The 20,289-nt window shown below is 40.9% G+C and overlaps 1 protein-coding gene across 50 annotated transcripts in view; it reads left to right on the forward strand.

Annotated features, from left to right (window-relative positions):
- Nucleotides 1-20,289, forward strand: part of LOC119652349 (calcium-activated potassium channel slowpoke) — a 260,042-nt gene that overhangs the window by 57,062 nt on the left and 182,691 nt on the right. For 42 of the 50 annotated variants that reach the window (XM_038056381.1, XM_038056389.1, XM_038056427.1 and 39 more), the window contains exon 3: nucleotides 4,690-5,031. In XM_038056381.1, the coding sequence (XP_037912309.1) occupies nucleotides 4,693-5,031 (339 nt within the window). In that variant the 5' untranslated portion in view covers nucleotides 4,690-4,692. Of the gene's footprint in view, nucleotides 1-4,689; nucleotides 5,032-20,289 lie in introns of those variants that run through there. The other 8 variants (XM_038056416.1, XM_038056385.1, XM_038056417.1 and 5 more) reach the window with 1 other exon arrangement.

Consider the following 20,289-nt stretch of genomic DNA (forward strand, 5'->3'; position numbering starts at 1 on the left):
TCAGGAACAGTTCTTGTAAGTCGAAATAGACTCTCTTCATCAATAACCGGTATCCGGTCTAGGCCTGCCTTAATAAGGAACTCCAGACATCCCGGTTTTGCGCCGACGTCCACCAATTCGATATGCCTAAAAGCTGTCTGGCGTCCTAGCCTACGCCATCGCTCTATCTCAGGCAGGGTCTGCCTAGCCTTCTTTTTCTACCATAGATATTGCCTTTATAGACTTTTCGAGTGGGATCATCCTCATCCACAAGGATTAAGTGACCCGCCCACTGCAGCTTACTGAGTCGGATTTTATCCATAATCAGACGGCCATGGTATCGCTCATAGATTTCGTCGTTATGTAGGCTACGGAATCGTCCATCGTTATGTAGGGGCCAAAAATTCTTCGGAGGATTCTTCTCTCGAACGCGGCCAAGAGTTCGCAATTCTTCTTGCTAAGAACCCAAGTCTCCGAGGAATAGATGAGAGCTGGCAAGATCATAGTCTTGTACAGTAAAAGCTCGAGCGGAACAGTTTTTGTAAGCTGAAATAGGCTCTGTTGGCTGACAACAACCGTGCGCGGATTTCATCATCGTAGCTGTTATCGGTTGTGATTTTCGACCCTAGATAGGAGGAATTACCAACGGTCTCAAAGTTCTATTTTCCTATCTTTATTCTTCTCGTTTGACCAGTGCGACTCTCTTAGTCGCCAAAAACTGTGCGCAGATTTGATCGTCATAGCTTTTATCGATTGAGATTTTTCACCCTAGGTAGGAGAAATTATCAACAATTTTAAAGTTGTATGTTATTCTCCTATCTTACCTGAGAACAATGTTGGCCGGTGCTATTTGATATTGTTGTTTGTTTTGTTTATGGTCATGACCCTTGCTACCCTTTATTGCATTTCGTGTTGCCTTCATTAATGTGGTGACCAAGATCTCGCACCAATCGCTGCTACTCTGTTTGGATGACGCTAGTTTGTACGGTATTTATTGGTGGTTGTTACATCTCGGGTTATTCTTCCCATAATGTCGATATCTCTCCATATGCCAGTAGTTGGATGTGCTTGAAGGTGATAGTGCCTCTGTGCTGCTGATGTAAATCAGTACCACGGATCACTTTTTGCAGCGCCATTAAAAAGGATGTATGATATTTTATTTGGTTTCGCAAATTGGTCAGAGCCACCTTAGTCAGTATTATTAATTTTTCAAACAGTTTTTCCATCGGTTGCCGCAGAGAGAAAATCTGACTTCTCTTTCTCTTCGTGGGAATGATATTTGAGAAAGGCTTTAAACTCTTATCATATTAAGTTGCATATTGGCAAGAGATAAAATGTTAGAAAAAATTTAGGTTCGAAGTAGGAACCGTCAAAATTCTTTTCTGTTACAGATAAAATAACATAATAATAACAGATTCATTTATAGTATTGAACATCCCTCCTTCCAGAATTTTCCTCTTATCTAGCATAGTTTTTATTTGAGGAGTTTATGAATGCTCATCCACTTGACGAATCCTACTTTGCCCGACATTTTGGCAAGGCACCCGATTTTTTGAAAAGCTAGGCGAATGCAATTCATGAGACGCCGCTTTGAGCTGCGAATTACGAGAACACCCAAAAAAATATTTCCTGTTTGCCGTTGAAGGCGACTAAAAGGGATTGAAATTTGTCGGCCAGCAACCTGGGCATTCCGAAAGTTTACTGCTATCAAAAGGTCTACAAAGTCTCGGATAGGGATTGTCTTCAGGAGTGCAAACTTTGGCTATCAAAAACGGCTAATGATTTATTTCTAGAGTGTGCGCACACTCGTGGACAATGGGGTTCGGGGCCCCCGAATATTCGATTTGTCCAACTTGAACGAGAACTGCGGAGGCGAGTGCTTCTTTCCCTCTTTTTGTACTCTGGAGTTTAGTGCTGCTATGAATGAAATTAGTGTCGAACTGATGCTTATGACCGGGGAGCGGTTTCTCGCAGGATTTTGATTGGAACATTCTGATTTAAGTTAAGGAGCATCACAATTTCCGATATAGATTAGAAAAATGTTTTCTTTGAGTAGGTGAGGCTTTCTAAAGATGATACTTTGATCATGATGGTTGATCTAAATATCAAGGCGTTCTCTGACAACACCTTGTTTAAGGATGCGATGAGGGATGGGGGCATGGTCTTGGTGACTGTAACACCAGCAATGAAAGATTTGGGCACAAACTTTAAATAACCCAACCGAGAATATTGATGAGCACTCGGCCTTCATCAAAAGTGCATTAAAAGATTTGGCTGGCTATGGAAACATGGAGGGGGATTGATAAACGTATGGAGGAGAGAGATTTGTTGCTGTCTGCGAGTTGCCCATAGCTTGTTAGTGATCGTAAGACTTTCAATGGACTTGTGTGGAACTTCAACGGTAGGCTTCTCATTCACAGTGGTAGACAGCTGACAGGTCGGAAGGAGCATTTATCCACGATTCTAATCGTATAACATCCGGTGTTAATGAATGAAACCAAAACAAGTGGATATGGACTGTTCCAATAAGCAGAAGAGAAATCATTTTGACATCAATCCACTCATACGGATTAAAACCGCCAGGCTTGACAGTTTTCCGGCGGAACCATTCACTGCAGAGCTGTTTTCTTACAAATTTGCAAATGCTGGGAATCTGAGATATTTCTCAGTGGGTGGAAGATAGGGATGTAAAAATTGTAAAGAAGGGCACTTGTGTGACAACTTAAGAGGTATTTGCGTGCTTCCTGCTGTTACAAAGATATTAGCTAAAAGTATTCTGGAACGCGTTAAGAAACACCTCTCAAACTTGATCGATAAAGAGGGACAGGTTTTTTCTTTTGAGCCTCCTATGCTGACCACATTCACACCCTCCGGATCATTGTGGTGAACAGAAAGTGATTCTGGATTGCTCTACTATTTCAACACTAACATCAAGTGGAGGTTGTTCCGCGCTTTCTCGCGCTATTATGTATATGTGGTAGTACATGAAACTGACTGCCACTGTTACCCAAACCTTGCCAGCTTTCATCAGGTCATGTCTGCGTCATGTCAGCAAAGTGTTTTGGAATAAGACAGTAATTAACGAGACACTTGGTCGCCATATGGGCTAGATACCCGTTGTCGTGTTGATTAAGAAATGGAAGTTTCAGTGGATTGGTCACACATTAAGAATAGGCGAGAATTTCCATGTAGGTTATGTCATTGCCCCACTATCACAATGTGGCCAAGGAGTGAGTCGCCTTACAACTTTGTAGCATACAACAGTGGAGGAGGAGTGCAAGCTTCTCGAAAAATCGTGGGTGGAATTGAAGCATTCCCTGGAATCGACAGCAATGGCGCGTAGTTGTGGCAGACGCGCTATGTTCTCTATGCGTAGGGAAGTATGGCACTATATAAATAAATAACAATTGCCAACCAAGCGACGACGGCTTTATGGTTTCTTACCAGGGCAGAGGACTTAGGACCCCCTTCATTCTCAAAACGAATTGCCAACCAATTATAGTCCCCATGCTCTCTGTGATGAGATGACATAATATCTGTTGACTTGCCTGTGCTCTAGTTGCTTTTCTATCTAGCGGTTTTTGGGAACGACCCCTTAGGTACTGAGAGCAAAGATACCTCGTGCAACCTTCTTGTTGTCCGAGGAGGAAATTTACCGTTCTAAGATGATGATACCTTATAAATCAAGAACCATTTTCAAGGCATTCAAATCCGGAACCACTTCATAAAAGAACACAGTTTAGATTCCGTTGGCAGCTATCAAAAAATAATAGTAATTTCGTTTTTCGAAGAGAAGTCCACACGTATTTTCCCATGTTTCTTGAAGTGGAATAGCTGACGGTGAAATAGGTTTTTATTGGAGCTGATAATCTAGCTTCTTTTTTCAATAGCCGCAAATATATTGCGTTATTTACTTCGGCTGACTACTTCAGAAGATCTTTCAATTACATCCAACTCCAAATATACCACAGCTGTTCTTCCTGTGGGTATTCTTATCGTATCTAAAGGTTTCTGCAGGTGGTCACCATTCCCTGCTTGCTCCACTGAATGCGACATATTAGGGGGCATGATCCGCGGAGATGTGCCACTGAGTCATTCCATCACAGTCCTAAATGATGAAAGTTTCTTGTAGTCCAGTTGCTTGAACCTTTTGAACCGTCCCTTTGAGCAGCTCATCTTGCTAGCTTCCAAGATGGGAAGATTTTGTGTTACATTGTTTGGGTTTGCTTGTCCAGATGAGATTCGTTGAGATTTATGTCATCGGAATGCTGGGGTCACCTAACGATGTCGGCGGAACCGCTGCATATAGAAGCCCGAGGTCACGAACTTTTTACAGCTAGCTTGTTGCATCGAGCGCATATGAAACTCTCAATTTCATAATTTAAATGTCTGTGAGTTTGAGGTGGATGAAGGAATAGGGCTTAAGGCAATAGCAGGAGGAGATAATTTTCTGTTGTTATATAGCTGAGTTCAAGGTAGAGTATCCGCCATGCTTTCTGTACCTGAATAGCATGATCAAATTGGTAGATTGGTTCGCAGGTATCGATTGTGGATGTTGTGTTCTACATTAGGAGGGTGCGAAGATTTATTGAATCTCCTTTTCTTCTTGAATCGCGCGGTTTCTTATTCTATAGTTTTTTGGTAATTGGGATAGGCGAAAGATATTACGTATTCTATGGAATCTAATTTCACTCTATTTTTTATTTACAGGGGATGTCGGCTTGTGACGATACAGCAGTTGATCCATTATCAGCAGAAACAACCGATACACCATATGGAACCGACGATTGTCTTAAAGTGCGAAAATGGTGGTGCTTTCTCTTATCCAGCATCTTCACATTTCTGGCTGGACTCTTGGTTGTACTGCTATGGCGCGCGTTTGCATTCATATGCTGTCGCAAGGAGCCCGATCTGGGACCAAACGATCCGAAACAGAAAGAACAGAAAGCATCGCGACAAAACAAACAAGAATTCGAGGGAACTTTTATGACAGAGGCGAAAGATTGGGCTGGCGAACTTATATCCGGTCAAACAACAACTGGTCGAATTTTGGTAAGCTTTAACTACTATTCCATTACCTATATGAATAGGTATATTTTCAATTTGCACTTAGCGGAGTCGCTTACGGTCGGAAAATCCCGGCAAACATGACTCAACTTTAGCATTTCTCTTGGTCGGCGAACGGTTTTTCGGCTCCTTCTCGCATGGACCATAATTCAAGCAAATTTCTTAGATGGGTCAGACCAGATGAAAAATTTGAAATATCTATAGTAAAGTGGCCTATGCTGGCAAAATTTCGATGATTTACCATTTGATCCCGTGCAGAATTATGATAAACAAGAATAGATCATAGTGTCGCCAAGTCGAGCTAAAATTAGCGGCTAGAGTACAGTTGCTCGAAAAAAGCCCACATATTATTTGATATTCGCTTACTTCGAGATGGGTGGACATTATGGCTATTAAGCTTTATATCTTTTTAATATTCATCTTTTCCGAAATACTTCCCAATATCAATCCGTTGGATTTGTTATACATTCGTAACGTACGTTTTAGTATGAGGACTACACGCGGTTGTTGCTGGGAACTCGCACATGAGAAGGTATGAGTGCGCTAATGCCACGTCCACATAGGAACAGTATTCAGAACGTGACTATCTGACGTGGCGTTTTATCTATAATATATATCGTTGACATATTTCTAGCGTTCTGAATTATTCACCATCATAAATTAATTTCGGTGTGACGACAAATAGTCGTTGTGCTGCTCCTGGCCTATGAGCGCTCACTCCAAATTCGATGGTTTACCTGACGTGTGTGGAAAATTTGAGTGCATACGTACATATGTAGATTCAATTCAACATGGAAGGATTATGAGGCTCTTTAATGTATATAGGAGTACACTATCCTTTTCCGTTTTTATGTTGTTTCCGTACAAATATAAATTATTAGGGAGTTATATGAGCGTGCGGGCCAACTTTTCCATTTCGTATTTTTTTCTCATAAATGTAAACAAAAAGTAGGAGAAAATTATAGGATGTAAGTGTTGATTTTAATTTATACATTGTATGCTAAGAAGTATAGCAAATTCTATTGCATTTATTTTTCCCGTGTTACACGTGTAGATATGGGACAAAGTATAGAGTAAAAATGTACGCACTTAAAGTGAGACAGGACTCATTTTCGGAAACTACCCAACCCAAAAATCCCAAAAAAATCAGGGTGGTGCGCTTAGATGAAACCTGGGCCTCAAAATATGTCCCATTCCGATATCTGCTCAAATAAACTTACCAATAGTATATTACCAACTTTTAGAAATTGACTGAAAAACCCCCCTAAGTTCATCCTAGGAGTACTTTTGCGCCGGCATAGAGGGCAGTATCATGCATGCGAATGCATGAAAATTCAACTATTAGTGTCAAAGTTACAGCAGTTCAAACTTATCAATTTCGTGCGAATTAACAGCATCCTAAGCCATACAAATAACACATTGACGTCATAATTAACGAGCATAATTGACATTCGACTGAAATATTAAAGTTCCATTCATGAAGAATTTATTACTCCCTAGCCCTGTTTTATATTTGGTGTCGGTTAAATTCTTCGCATTTGCTAATAATATTAAACTCAGAGAGTGAAGCGTATGAGGGTGACTATTATCAATGTAGGGCTTTCCATCAAAGCTTTCCAAAAAATAGGGATCAATGGAATTTTAGCTATGTGACACGGAGCTGTCATGCGTTCGTCGCTCCTCATATCTTTTTTTTCTTCAGTCTTGGTGCCGTTCCCAAGCGGGGTCGGCTCGTCGTGATCGGTTTCGCCATTTTATTTTATCAAATGCCTCATCTGGATGTAATTGCGACGCTTATAAATCTCCATCCAGCGTATCAAGCCACCGTTGTTTCGGCCTGCTTTTTGATCGCTTACCATTGATTTCGATGTTCAGGCCAATCAATATTGGTAAGTGAATTCTCGTTAGCGGGAATTACGTAATCACACCATCGAAAACACCTCTCTCGCAGTTTTTCAACGATCGATGCAACCCCATATCGATCACGGATGTCCTTATTTCGGATGTGATCAAAACGTGTCACGCCACTAGTCCAATGGAACATTTTAGTCCCTATTACCGCAAAAAAGAAGACGAGGCAGACTCTGCCTAAGATAAAGCGATGGCGTGGGTCAGGACGCCAGACAGCTTTTAGGGATATCGAATTGGTGGACCTCGGCGCAAAACCGGGATGTATGGAGTTCCTTATTAAGGCAGGCTTAGACCGGATATCGGTTGTTGCGCCGTTGATGAAAATGATTACCGCAAAACGGCGTTTATAGCCTTTTATAGTACGCTACCACTCAGAAGTATAGAGAGCGACATATGGACGACATTGCGGTAAATTTTAGATTTGAGACGTTCGTTGATACGTCAATCACAAAGAACACCGTTTGTGCAATGCTACTTCATTCAGATTGCGTTAATGCGTGAAGTAATTCTTCATTGGCTGATAGCATTGATCCGAGATATTTAAATCGCTTAGTTTTGGGGTGGTCACCGCCGCTGACAGAACTGAGCGATTTAAATATCTCGTGTCAATGCTATCAACCAATGGAGGACTGCGTTATGCTCCTCACAAAGGGAAACACAAAATCCCTTATCCCTGAAGCGGCAAGCTTCCGGTTTCCCGACTTTTTTGTTTGTTCAATTATCACGACGAGCATGTAATTATTTTAGGGTTGTTGACTATGAATCTGAGGTCAAATCAGCCAAATTCAAGATGGCGGGTCCAATATGGCCGAAAAAATGTCTATCTACTAATTTGGAGCAAAATACCTATATGAAGGTTTTCGTGGTCATCGAACGTAAATTTACTTAGCTTATAGATTTCGACGATCATCCAACGTTAAACCTTTTTGTTAAGGTTTTATTTGCAAAACAAAACCTTATTAAAATCGGTTCAATGTATGTCTGTCTGTCACATGTACTTTTCTCAGAAACGGCTATACCGATTGACACGAAATTTTAGTGAGAAGGTGGGAACTGTGAACGGCCAGACATGCAGAGAGTGATATTCTTCTGTGTTTAAATTACATACAAAAGGGGTGTACAATTTTTTTAACCGAGTATAGTCATGCTGGGTATCAAATGAGAGGTCCCGTTTAGTACTTTTCGAAGCCGCTCTTAGTTTTAACATTTGTTAGAAAGGCGGGGAGTGGGAGAGGTGGAAAGTGATGATTTCTTTAACGGACCCATACTCAGAAACTATAATACCCCAAAAAAATCATGAAGCTGCCTCTATATTGTGCCCAGGCCTCGAAATACTCCTATACTTCCTATCGATATCTGCTCAAATTATGTTAATAATGGCATATTACCACATTTTTAGGGAAATTGAGTAAAAACCCCCTTAAGTTTATCCTAGAGTTATAAAAGTAGCAGTAGTATAGAATATAATATAAAGCATATTATCCCCAAATTTGATCAAAATCGTACTATTACAAAGTTACAGTAGCTCAAAATTGACTTTACCGTGTAAATTTACTGCATCTAACTGTCAATTACACACTAAAGTGAGTAGTATGGCTAAATGCAATTGCATAACGGGCTATGTACAAATGGGAAAGTTTTGGACTTACATATACTCACAGAAGAAGCAAACAAAACCTTTCATACCTGAAGCGCCGAGCTTCCGGTTTCCCGACTTGTTCTAAAGATAATCGGTTGAACATGATGAACTAATCGGCTATTGTTTCAAAGAGTTGACTTAATCGCGATTAAAGAATTAATCACGATTTAATTAATGGCACTAATTTCATCGATTAATATATCAATTGTTTAGATAGTATATTCATGTCGACACTGGGTCTAAGTATGTTTATGTTAAGTGGTTTTATTTCTGCGTGAATCTCTATATGTTTGTTGTCTATTATAATGGTTTTGCCTAAAATCAGTTTACTATCTGCATGCCCGTCTAACATATTTTATTCGAAAACAAATGCATTTACTCGCATACGATTTGCTGGGGATTTAGAGATTACAATTCCACCTTGGACTGAAGGGGGATGATGCTATACATTCCAAAGCGGAGCGTATTTTTTTTAAAGAACACACTGGGTTGGGTGGGAATAGCCTAGTTTGGTTCTGGCGAATTTGCTAATGTCCTGGTTGCAGCAGGCCTCACTTGTAATTTCCATAAAAGCGGCTAGATAGTGCCAAGCAAGCAAGCGGTTTCATTATTACCACACTTAATGCTGTGCAATTCGTAAAATCGAGGCACCATTGGAATTGATTATCCAGGTTACACCTAATAATCGTAAATTTTAACGCGCACTTAGATTATATGAGAGAATGCCAACAGAGAGCTTGTTTTAGCAAGGTCCAAAGTAATGCCCAGCTAGAATCTTCCATCTACGTTAGCTATTGAGAAAACTATCTAGGTTCCACCTAAAGTACAGTAAGCAAGGCTATGAGAGGTAATGGAGACGAAGATGTTGCGTTAGACTAGTGGCGTGACGCGTTTTGATCACATCCGAAATGAGGATATCCGCGATCGTTATGGGGTTGCACCGATCGTGGAAAAATTGCGAGAGAGACGTCTTCGATGGTACGGTCACGCAATTCGTGCTAACGAGAATTCACTTGTCAAGATTGGTCTCAACATCGAAGTTGATGGTAAACGACCAAAAGGCAGGCCGGAATAACGGTGGCTTGATACGCTGTATGGGGACTCGAAATTGCATCCAGATCAGGCATTCGATAGAGCCAAATGGCGGAACCGATCACGACGAGCTGACCCCGCTTGTGAACGGGGCAAAGGCTGAAGAAAAAGAAGAGGTGGTGAAACTCTGGCGAATAATTCTCTTTTTACTGTGGCACTGTGTTTTTCTACTCTGAAAAGCCTAGTGATGGTAAACGTGAATGCATTTACTTGTGCACTGAGAGTTGGTTTCTGATAGGATCTTGATGGCAAGATTCCATTCCAGGTTCATCATAATTGTGAGCAGAGGAATGTTTTATATTGGCGACTACACGCAGTTTAGAAGAGGCTTCATAAAGGAGACATATTGATGGTAATCGATGGCCAGAATATTAAGGTGGGTTCAGAGAATACCTTGTTTGGCCATTTGATGGGACCCACAATCTGGGTGACTATGACAACAACGGTGAAAGGTGTGTGAACTTCCACAACTTTCACTGTCTCCTGATCGGCGATACTCTATTGCAGCAAAAGGCCTGCCACAAGGTCGTTGAAGTTTCGATTAATCAGCAACGAACATCTAACCAGATCGATTACATTGTGGTCAACAGAAAATTTAGAAGTTGATTTTTGAATGTCCGTAACAAAAGGGGAGCTGACTTCGTCCTAAGTCTGGTCAAAGCGGAAACAGGGCGTTGTGCCTGTTACATATAAGTAGTTTCGATGATCCGGGTGTCGCTCAGCAGTGGGAAAATTTTCTTGCGGCGGAAACAATACAAATTATAAACAGAATGAATGATAATGCCTGGGCGCATTGTATCGTAAGCCGAGACAGAGTTCTTCTACTATTGCGTTGATGAGGGAAGGAGAAGCTGCCGCAACTAGCAATGATTTTGTTATCGTGTGTAGCACGGAGCAAAACCTTGACAGTCAGCTGCGGACATTTTGCGTGTAATTCCTCTTGGTTTTGTAGAGAGAATGCAAGTAATTCTTTCGTAAATGCTGCTAATCTCATATTTTTTTCTGCTAGTGAAAAAAGGAAATAGTGATTAAGATTTTGAAGAACGAACCCGAATCGAGTGTGACAACTGGAGGCGAAATTACGTCTTTCGTAATATCATAAAGTCGTAAAATCTCAGAGAAATTTGAACATCAAAGACGGAGCTCGCCAAGTTTGCATCTTGTTACCGATACTTTTTCTCTTCGCATCCTTTATGCTGCCGCAGCTGGAGGATGTGGATGGGCGGGATCAATAAACGATGTCATCTTTCCTCAAACTCTTCGAATATGTTGTCGACATCCGCTTGCTCTCTCTCTTCGAGTCATCAATTTTAATCAAATCGCTGTGCACTTGGAGGAAGAAATATGGGTAAAAGTAATGTTGCAATTTGACTTCACACTCTTCCATTTTGTTGACAGAGGCACCAAATTTGACGTCAATGGATGCATTCATCATCACAATATCAACGTCACAACAACCGGTAGTATACCTATCATCGAGAACTGCTGACGTCCCGGTTTTTTGCTGAGGTCCACCAATTTGATATCTATAATCCAGACAGTTACAGTTACAGGGACGTCCTGGCCTTTGTCATCAATTCATCTGAGGCAGGATCTGCTAGGTCTATTTTTTCATCATAGCTATTGCTCCTACAGGCTGAATCATCCTTATCCATATGGATTAGGTGAACCACCCGCCGCAAATTATTGAATTTTTCTATAACTAAACGGCTGTGGCATCGGCCACTCTCGTGTAGGTGGCCAAACAGATTAAGAGTTCGCAATTTTTTTGGCTACGAACCCAAGTCTGCGCGGAATATATGAAAACTGACAAGACCATTGTTTAGGCGTATAGTTTTAATCCTAATTCGCTGTTTTGTCCAATATTTGGATATATGGCTATCTGAATACCAACATCAAGTTGAGGTTGCTGCTCAACAGGATTTTGTATGTTTTGCTATTTGGGAGTGGAGGTGCCCGGGGACTAGGAGGAGGAGCAGGCTTCCCGGAAAGTCAAGAGGGTAAATGAAGTACAACAACGGTGGTACTTGAATGTGATTGACGCGGGGGATAGGGATGATGGCTCACTTATTAGGGGATACATCGTTTTAGGCTGTTGGCTACTAAATTTATATCGAGTTTAGCGATTATGAGAACTCTCCCTAGCAGTGAATAAATGCCACTTTAAAGGAAGTTTTCCGTAAATATGTGTAGGTAAGGACAAATTTCTATGTCAAATACATGAAAAGGAGTTTTAGAATTAGTAAGTTATAACTAGATATTTAAATGTATCCTTAGCGATAGATTGCTTTTTGGCCAATCTAATTTCGAGATAGTTTTGAGAACGATGAGAAAACGTTGGACTGTTTCCGTTGGCAGAGGTTTCCTATCGAACCGAACCAAACACATGGGCGTCGAATTCATGTAGATAGAAGATATGAATGTGTCCAGTTTCGTTCCATCTTTCTAAATGAAAAATAAAATCTCCCCATTATACTATGTATGCGTTACTATAAGTGGAAAATTGATAGCACATGTTCTCAGAGAGGAGCTATAAATTTTCTGAATCCAAGCATTACGCCTGACGATTCCTCGTTAGATTTTATCTATTTTAATACGCCCTTTCGGTTTACGCCGATGAGTCTATTTTATGGTTTATGAAAAATGTTTGAAGCTAAAATCCTTCATCAAAATCAATGAAGATTCTCGTTTAGTAAGTTTTGTGGAAAAATATGCGGTGCCTGATACTAATCATGCCCGCAATCCAATAAGTTCCTCACGCTATGTGGCATTACAAGTAGCGATTTTATTTATTTGTTCTTCCTTACGGTTTTCCAAACTGAATTATTTCACTAACTTCAATCACGACATTCTTGATAATTTGATTGCGAAACCAGTTAAACTTGTCTAAAGTACTGCCTCAGGAGTTATCTGGTTCTGCATGCTCTTCCGAATCGTACAATGATTCATTTTTGAGGATATTTTTATGGTGATTTATGTGTGATTAAATAGGAAAAGTTTTTGGTGCAATCTATGGCATGCTTTCGGTTGTGATGCAAACATGAACGTTTAGTTAAACTTGAGCCTCCTAAATGGATATTTCGTGGCGGAATTTTCGCCATTTCATCTGTGCTCATGGAAAAATATATTTGGCAGTGGAAATATTCACAAAGAAAGTGCTGATGCTATCACGTCGTCATCTTAATATTAATGATCATTTCGTGTATTCATATACATATGCATATATCAATCTTGATAGTCTTTGGCATATCCTGCTTCTATTTAAGTATCTTTTATGGAAGATGAAAAATTCTTTATTTTGCTGATGATACCATAAATTCTAGGAGGAATTCAGGCACGTATGCAATTATGTAAAGTTACAGAAAAATTCGAGAAATGGGGTTATTTGATTATTTATGTGTTGCTTGACTATTTATGCTGTTTCGGTTTGAGTCTGGTTTAGACTATAGGCTTTGTGTTTGTCCTGTGACTGTTGCTGAATAAATCAGTTGATAATATGATGAAATGCTATTCGTAGGAGTTTCAAGGAAAAAATAAAATTTTAAGAAAATTTTAAGATCTTTGTTATCAGTTTTTAAGGTTACTAATAAAATCGATTTACTGGGTGTCTGTTTATCCGCACGCCCGTCCATCGGTCTGTCTGTCTGTCACACGCACTTTTTTTCAGAAACGACTCCACTTATTTCACGAAATTCCATGGAAAATTTAGAACTGTGAACCCCCATGCATGCGGTGCAGGTTTATCTGCCTTTACGAAACCCATACTGTCGATCCGGCAGGCCAACTTAGCGGGTGCTGTCTATTGTAGATTACCTATTCAATATTTTCCCCATGGTGTCTAAAAGACATGTGGGTCTGTAGGATGATGGTGGTATGGGTTTATAGGACGATGGTTCAGCGATGTGCAATTTTTTTCACTGAATATATCCATGTGGGGTACCAAATGAACGGTCTCGAGGAGTATTTTCCGTAGCAAATATTAGTTTTGACATCGGTTGGAAAGGGAAGGGGAGTCGGGGTCCGAAAAGGGTCAATTATTTCACGCCCCATTCTTTGAAACTACTCACCCGAAAAATCTGAAAAAATATGGTGGTCCATGCATATGGTATCTAAACTTCGAAATATTTACTATTACGATATCTCCTCAAATAAAGCTAATAAATAATAAAGCTAAGCTAATAATACAAGTTGAAAAAAGAACTAGGTTTTTTTCCTTATCCTGTACATATTTTTATTTTTTCCCGCATAAACGTGCCTCCTTCCCTAGTCCTTAGGTACTAGACCTAATTCGGTTCAAGGAAGGAGGCACGTGTCTCCGAAACGATTGTATGCAGGAAAAATAAAAATATTTACAGGATAAGGAAAAAACCTAGTTCTTTTTTTCAACTTATATACCAACCGTAACAAAAAACATGGACACTAATCTCAGCCTAATAATACATATATATATATAAATATATATGGTTGCCCGTCACCACTTGGTGGGGTATAGTGCGTCAACCACAACTACGCGCCATCGCTCACGATTACCTGTTCTGCGCCAAGTATGCTTGGGGCGACCCACTCGTTTGCAATCTTGGGAGAGTTGGTTCCACTGCATTTCGTAGCCAGCAATGCTATTGTCGCCCTTCACCCTCGAGGTGTCTAAAACACATTATGTCATCATCCATTGAATTCCTCCATGTTCTCCGGACAAAGGAGCATCAAGAACGTCATCGGTAACAAAAAGAAATAATATCGATGAGAAGATTCAATCGTGGTGGACTCTGCTATGGACCTCGAAACCCTCCGAGATTTTACTTCGATGTGGTAAGTGACATTTTGCGCCATTATATGTCGCTTTGACGATAGCTATTAACTTCCCTGGAATGCGCCTCGTACGTAGAGCACTTCAGATACACTCTTAATTCACGCCATCGAAGGTTTTCTCGAAATCAATGAATAGTAGGTGCAGCGAAGGTTTAAATTCCGCGCACTGTTCCAAAATGATCCGTACGGTGTTGATATGGTCAATGGGGGAGGATCTGTTGATCAAGTTTTCGAAACGTTCTTTGATACGTTCCAGGATTATTGTAGCTATTATTTTTGCGACGGTAGGGACAACGCAGGTACTCATCTAATTGTCACACTCAAAACGGGTCCCCTTCTTTGGGATCTTGACAATCATCTATTTATTCCATTCTCTGGGAAAAGTTTCGGATTCCAAAGATTTCTATAGGAGTCGAAGTAGCAGAGCTGCAGTAACTGCAGATGCATAGATAAATAATTTTGCGGGGAGACCGTCAAGTTCAGCGGCTTTACTCCGTCTGATTGCATTGATGACCGAAATTCTGTTTGGAGGGATGGTCCGTATTCGCATGTTAGGATGACTAACGATTTCATACAAAGGGAAGGAACTCCACTGGATGTAATACGGGTAAGTGCTCTTTCCATCTCTTCAGTTGTTGGATGAGAAGTTGGCCGTTGAGTCATTCAAAGCACCATCGATAGATTTGCGACCACATGCAAGCTTTTTCGTGATGCGATAGACAGTTTTGAAATCATTGCGATCTGCCACATCTTCCGCTTCTCTGGGCAGCGCCATACCAAATTCTCTCTTGTCACAGCCTGCACTACGCTGAACTTCTCGGGATTTTGCTCGGTATCGGCGTTCGAGCGGGTCACGCCCGACATCACTCGCAGCGGTCAGTAGAGCCTTCAACCCCTTCCGTTCATCCATCTGCTTCCACGATCCCACTGTCCGTCAGATCTTATGACGCCCCTTCGGGACCGCCGACCTGTGTGGCACCCGAGAAAAGAGCATTTTTGAGGGTAGCTCAATGTTCGTCGATATTTTCAGAGGAGCTGCTCAGTATATTTGTCCGATCAGCAAGATAGCTCTCCTACTGTGGAGCGACAGCTGGATCATACAAGCGGTCGAAGTTGAACTTAGGAGGTCGCAGCTCCCCAAACCTAAGAAAAGTAGCGGACGCAACACGCAACCGAACGTAAGCGACCGTCGGTTGGTGATCTCTTTCTAAATCGGTGTTAGCGCTTCTCTCGTTATGGTTTTGCACTGACAACTGACCTTATGGGAGACGCTATGCTCGAACAATGTGCCACCAAAGACGAGGTAGTGGAAGTTACCCATGACATGTCCGAGCAAGGTGTCGTTATTCAGATCACCCATCACGATCTCAATGTTACCTTTAGGTAGCATCCCCTGAACTGTGGTTAATTGCCCGAAGAGAGCATCTTTCTCCACTATATCGGAAGTCGCCGTCGATGCATAGCACTGTACAATTGTAATGCTTCTTAACCTGGACTAGAGTCTAGCAGTTAAAGTGAAAATAGTATTTTATTATATTTTGAAAATTTTCTGCAGGTTCATCCTAGATTCGCAAAATTGAAGGTTTTAATCTGAAGCAACATTCGCGGAAAGTTTGGTGGAAATGCTACTATTATTAACAAAGCCATAGTAAGCCAAAGTTGCCCCTTTAGCGTTAAATTGCTGCTCCCTAAGATAAAATGTCAGTACCACATCGAATTGAATATCGGGTGTATTCACTACGATACACTACGAGTTATATAAAAAAAGTAGAAGCAACGTTTACCCAAATATTCTTATATGAAAAATCAACAAAAGCATTTATACTTGAAGCGCTGAGCTTCCGAGTTGTTATTCTATTGCATATATGTAGGTATCTGTCATAAATTTGATTTATAATAAAATAAATGTTTTACACGGACTAATTCATAGGTTTAATAAAAAGTGCTAATATGTATTTAATATGTAGTACATTCGTGCATGTAAAATACTTACTGGCTTTAATCACCAGTTTTTCATTTAAATATATAATACATTGATATATGTCAATGAAAAACTCTGGCAAATTTCCAGCTATCGGCCTTTTATAAATGTACAACAGCAGAGACATCCCTGGGCGTATGACCTTAATAACCTAAGTTGGGAATGGAAATCTTTCTGCTGTGAAAGTTTCTTTTAATTTTTCTATTTATGCAACTTTTATTTTTATTGGCATAATCGATTTTTTCTTCTACGCTTTTGGGATTTCTGACAGAAAGATTTCCAATGAGCAAAGTCTAAGCTATTCAACTTTTGTTCTAACTGTTTATGACTGCAGTCAACTGACATTTTGGCAGTAGGTCAAACGGAAAATTAATTACTTACTGCAGGTTCTTATGCTTAGGCAGATACTTTCACGAGTTGATTATTGTGGCGGGGGATAGAAAAAAGATAGATTAAGAGCAAGTATTCCCTAATTGTCCATCCTTACATTGAGTGATATACCGTGAGATAGAGCGACTCGCTACTTTGCCTTCTCTGCCAGATGGTTTCAATAGTATATCATGGCAGTAAGTTATCTACTACCACTATGTCTTCTCACCAATTTGTCGACTTGAGATACTTCCTCAATTAAGATTCACCATAGTCGACAGTTAATAAAAGTTTGAAGTTTGTGACTAGCACTTCCTTAGGGCTGCTTCAGTCTTAGCAAGGATTGTTTTCGTCTTATCCGAGAGTCGAATCACGGTGAAGTCGGTGGTACCGATTCTGTTCCTAGGTAAATATTTTTATAATTATTATTTTTTTAACGTCTTCATAGTTTGCTTATTAATGTAACTGAAACATTCGTATGACCTTTTATTAGATCGAAGACTCTGATGGTTCAGTCCTTCGCCTAGATAATAATCAGATAGAATATGAAAAATATTCCATAAAGGATTGTAAAAACCTAAGTTACATTTATTATTTTTTAAAAAAACTTAAATTATTCCCTTAAGCCAGTGAACTCTATTCTCGCATATGCACATTTCGGTAGCTAAATACTACTAGGACTTCCCGAGAAGCTTAAATTCCTCCTCCGAAACTGTCAGTCAAATTTTTGTTTTTTCTTTTTGAATTTTGTGTTTATCCCAAAGAGGCGAGTCCCTCGACCACAAGAGAGGAAGTAAGTGCTTCCCAAGTGGTCCGCTCCGTCACCAAGAGAATGCGGACTCAGGACTCCCAGCATCTTCAACAAAAAAATTCTCCTCCAATGTTCTTCACCATGCGTTTCTGGTACAACCCACTCGTCGGCCTTCTCGAAGATTGCATGGCGATGCCAGTAACGATATTATCTGAACCTATCCACCACCACTTTTCATCAATGTGTTCACAAATAGCTCTGTGCAGACGAGTTGTGGCAACGGCCTGAATTTTTCGAGTAACAGTAGTGGCCACTTCCCATGTGCTACTCGCATGTAGGAGCACAGAAACCACATTAGCGAAAAAGAGACTGGACTTGATGTTGCGGTTGAGATAACTACATTTTCATGTTGAGGGACATCAATTCTGGTGCCACCGTCACTACGTCTTCAAAATATACAAATTGATTAACCCCGTCAATGCACTGCCCGTTAAAGCAAATAGGAAGAGTGCCATGGCTTGTCACACTGAGGACCTTGGTTTTGTTAGTCGGTCCAATTCTACTTGCCTCTTCCAAATCTAGAGCCTTGACGAAGGACCATGATTCAGTAACAGAATAAACAGATATCACGCTTGTAGTCTAATCTAAACAAAACTGAATTTTTGACGACCGATCTCCATGAAATAGCACAATCACTGTCAGCAGCATTGATTTGCTCAGAACTGAGTGATTGAAATACCTCGGGTCAACGCTATCAGCCAATGGAGAACTGCGTTACGAAATTGCTTCAAGCATTTACGTAACCTGGATGAAGTGGCGTTCCACAACTAGTGTTTTTTGTGATCGACGTATCAACGAATGTGTCAGATTTAAAATTTACCGCAATGTCCTCGGTCCTGTCGTTCTCGTTGATGCGTTGGATGTGTTGGCGTATCCAAAATTAGGATATCCACGATCGTTATGGGGTTGCATCGATCGTGGAAAAATTGCGAGAGAGGCGTCTTCGATGGTATGGTCACGCAATTCGCGCTAAGGAGAATTCATTTGCCAAGATTGGCCTGAACATCGAAGTCGATGGTAAACGACCGGAAGGCCGGCCGAAACAACCGTGGATTGATACGTTGGATGGGGATTTGATAGCCAAATGGCGAAACCGATCACGACGAGCCGACCCCGCTTGTGAACGGGACAAAAGAAGAGTCTAGGTGTTTGGGGAAAATGTCGTGGTCTGTTGAAGTCTTCCACGTCCTGCGTTTAAGGCAGCACTTCACTGATAATAAGAAGAAATAATTTCAATCACCAGATTCAACCCTGGCAGATCCGCTTTGGACCTTCTATTCGTCTAAAATTTTACCTCGATGCATCACATGACATTTTGTCGTCTTGATAGCAGCTATTCGTTTCTCTGGAATGCTCTTGCTGTCGAAAGATTCCTTTAAATCGATAAAAAGATGCAACGAACATCTGAATGGAATAGTGCTTCAAAATTGGTTACATTGTGTTGATGTGACCAACGCAGGAGCATCCAAGGGGAAACCAGCCTGATCTCCACCTATCAACTTTTAGCGATGTTCTTTGATGTGCTCCAGGATTAATTTTGCTATTATAATTGTAACGGCTGGAGTATTATTTATGGGGGCCCTTATCGGAATCAGTCGGATCAGCCCGTATTCACATTTTATGGTGATTAGGCACTTCATCCTTGAGAGGATGCGGTGCGGTTGAGAACCGTGGTGAGGTATTCTCTCCACCTCTTCAGCTACTTGTCATGGTTGATGAGGAGTCGATCGATAATGTCTCTCACGAGTAACGAACGAATCATCGAAAGACTTGCGACTACTTGCAGGTTCTTTGTACGATATAAAATGTTGAAATCATTTTTATCTGCAGCATCTTCCCTTTCCCTGATCAGCGCAATAATAAATTTTCTCTTATCATGGCGCATATTATGCTGAATTTCCTGGGATTTTCCAGGATATCGGAGCGCGTAATCTGACGCCTCCAAACCCTTCCGTTCACCGATCCGCTCCCTTGATTCTGTGGACAGCCACTTCTTGTAAAGCTGCTTTGGGAGACGACAATCCGAGAGTGATGTAAGGCTCAGAGTTTAAATGTACCAATATTTTTCCATGACTTACATTTCAGGTGGTCCGTAGCATAAAATGGGCTTTACAAGGGCTTTGCAAAGAGTTGTTTTAGTTCTGGGGCTTAGCTCTATTCTCTTGGGAATAAATAGTAGATGTTAGTAAATGCAGCGTGTACTTCCCTAATTGTGAATTCAGGTTGGGTTTTGAATCAGAAATTTATGAAATTTATTGATTTATTGATCATGATATGATTGATATGGTATGTGGTTGCTATTCACTCCTTAGTTGGATGTAGCGTGTTGACTCCAGCTACGCACCATCGCTTGCGGTTATCCGAAATGCACTTCAGTTCCCTTCAAGAGTGCCGAGATGCCCGCTCCTCCTTCTCTACTGTTCTGCGTCAAGCGCCTTGGACTGACCCACTCGTCGGCCATCTTGGGGGAGTTGCTTCCACTGCATGGCGTAGTTAGCAATAGAATTGTTGCTCCTCCCTAACGTGTGACATATCCAGTGCCACATTTGTCTTCCGATCACTTCAAATACGGGTGACAGACCTTTCTGCTGACCAGGTTCTTCATTTGAAATAGTATTATGACAGTGTACT

Source organism: Hermetia illucens, chromosome 3 (genome assembly GCF_905115235.1).
Source record: "Hermetia illucens chromosome 3, iHerIll2.2.curated.20191125, whole genome shotgun sequence".
NCBI lineage: Eukaryota > Metazoa > Arthropoda > Insecta > Diptera > Stratiomyidae > Hermetia > Hermetia illucens.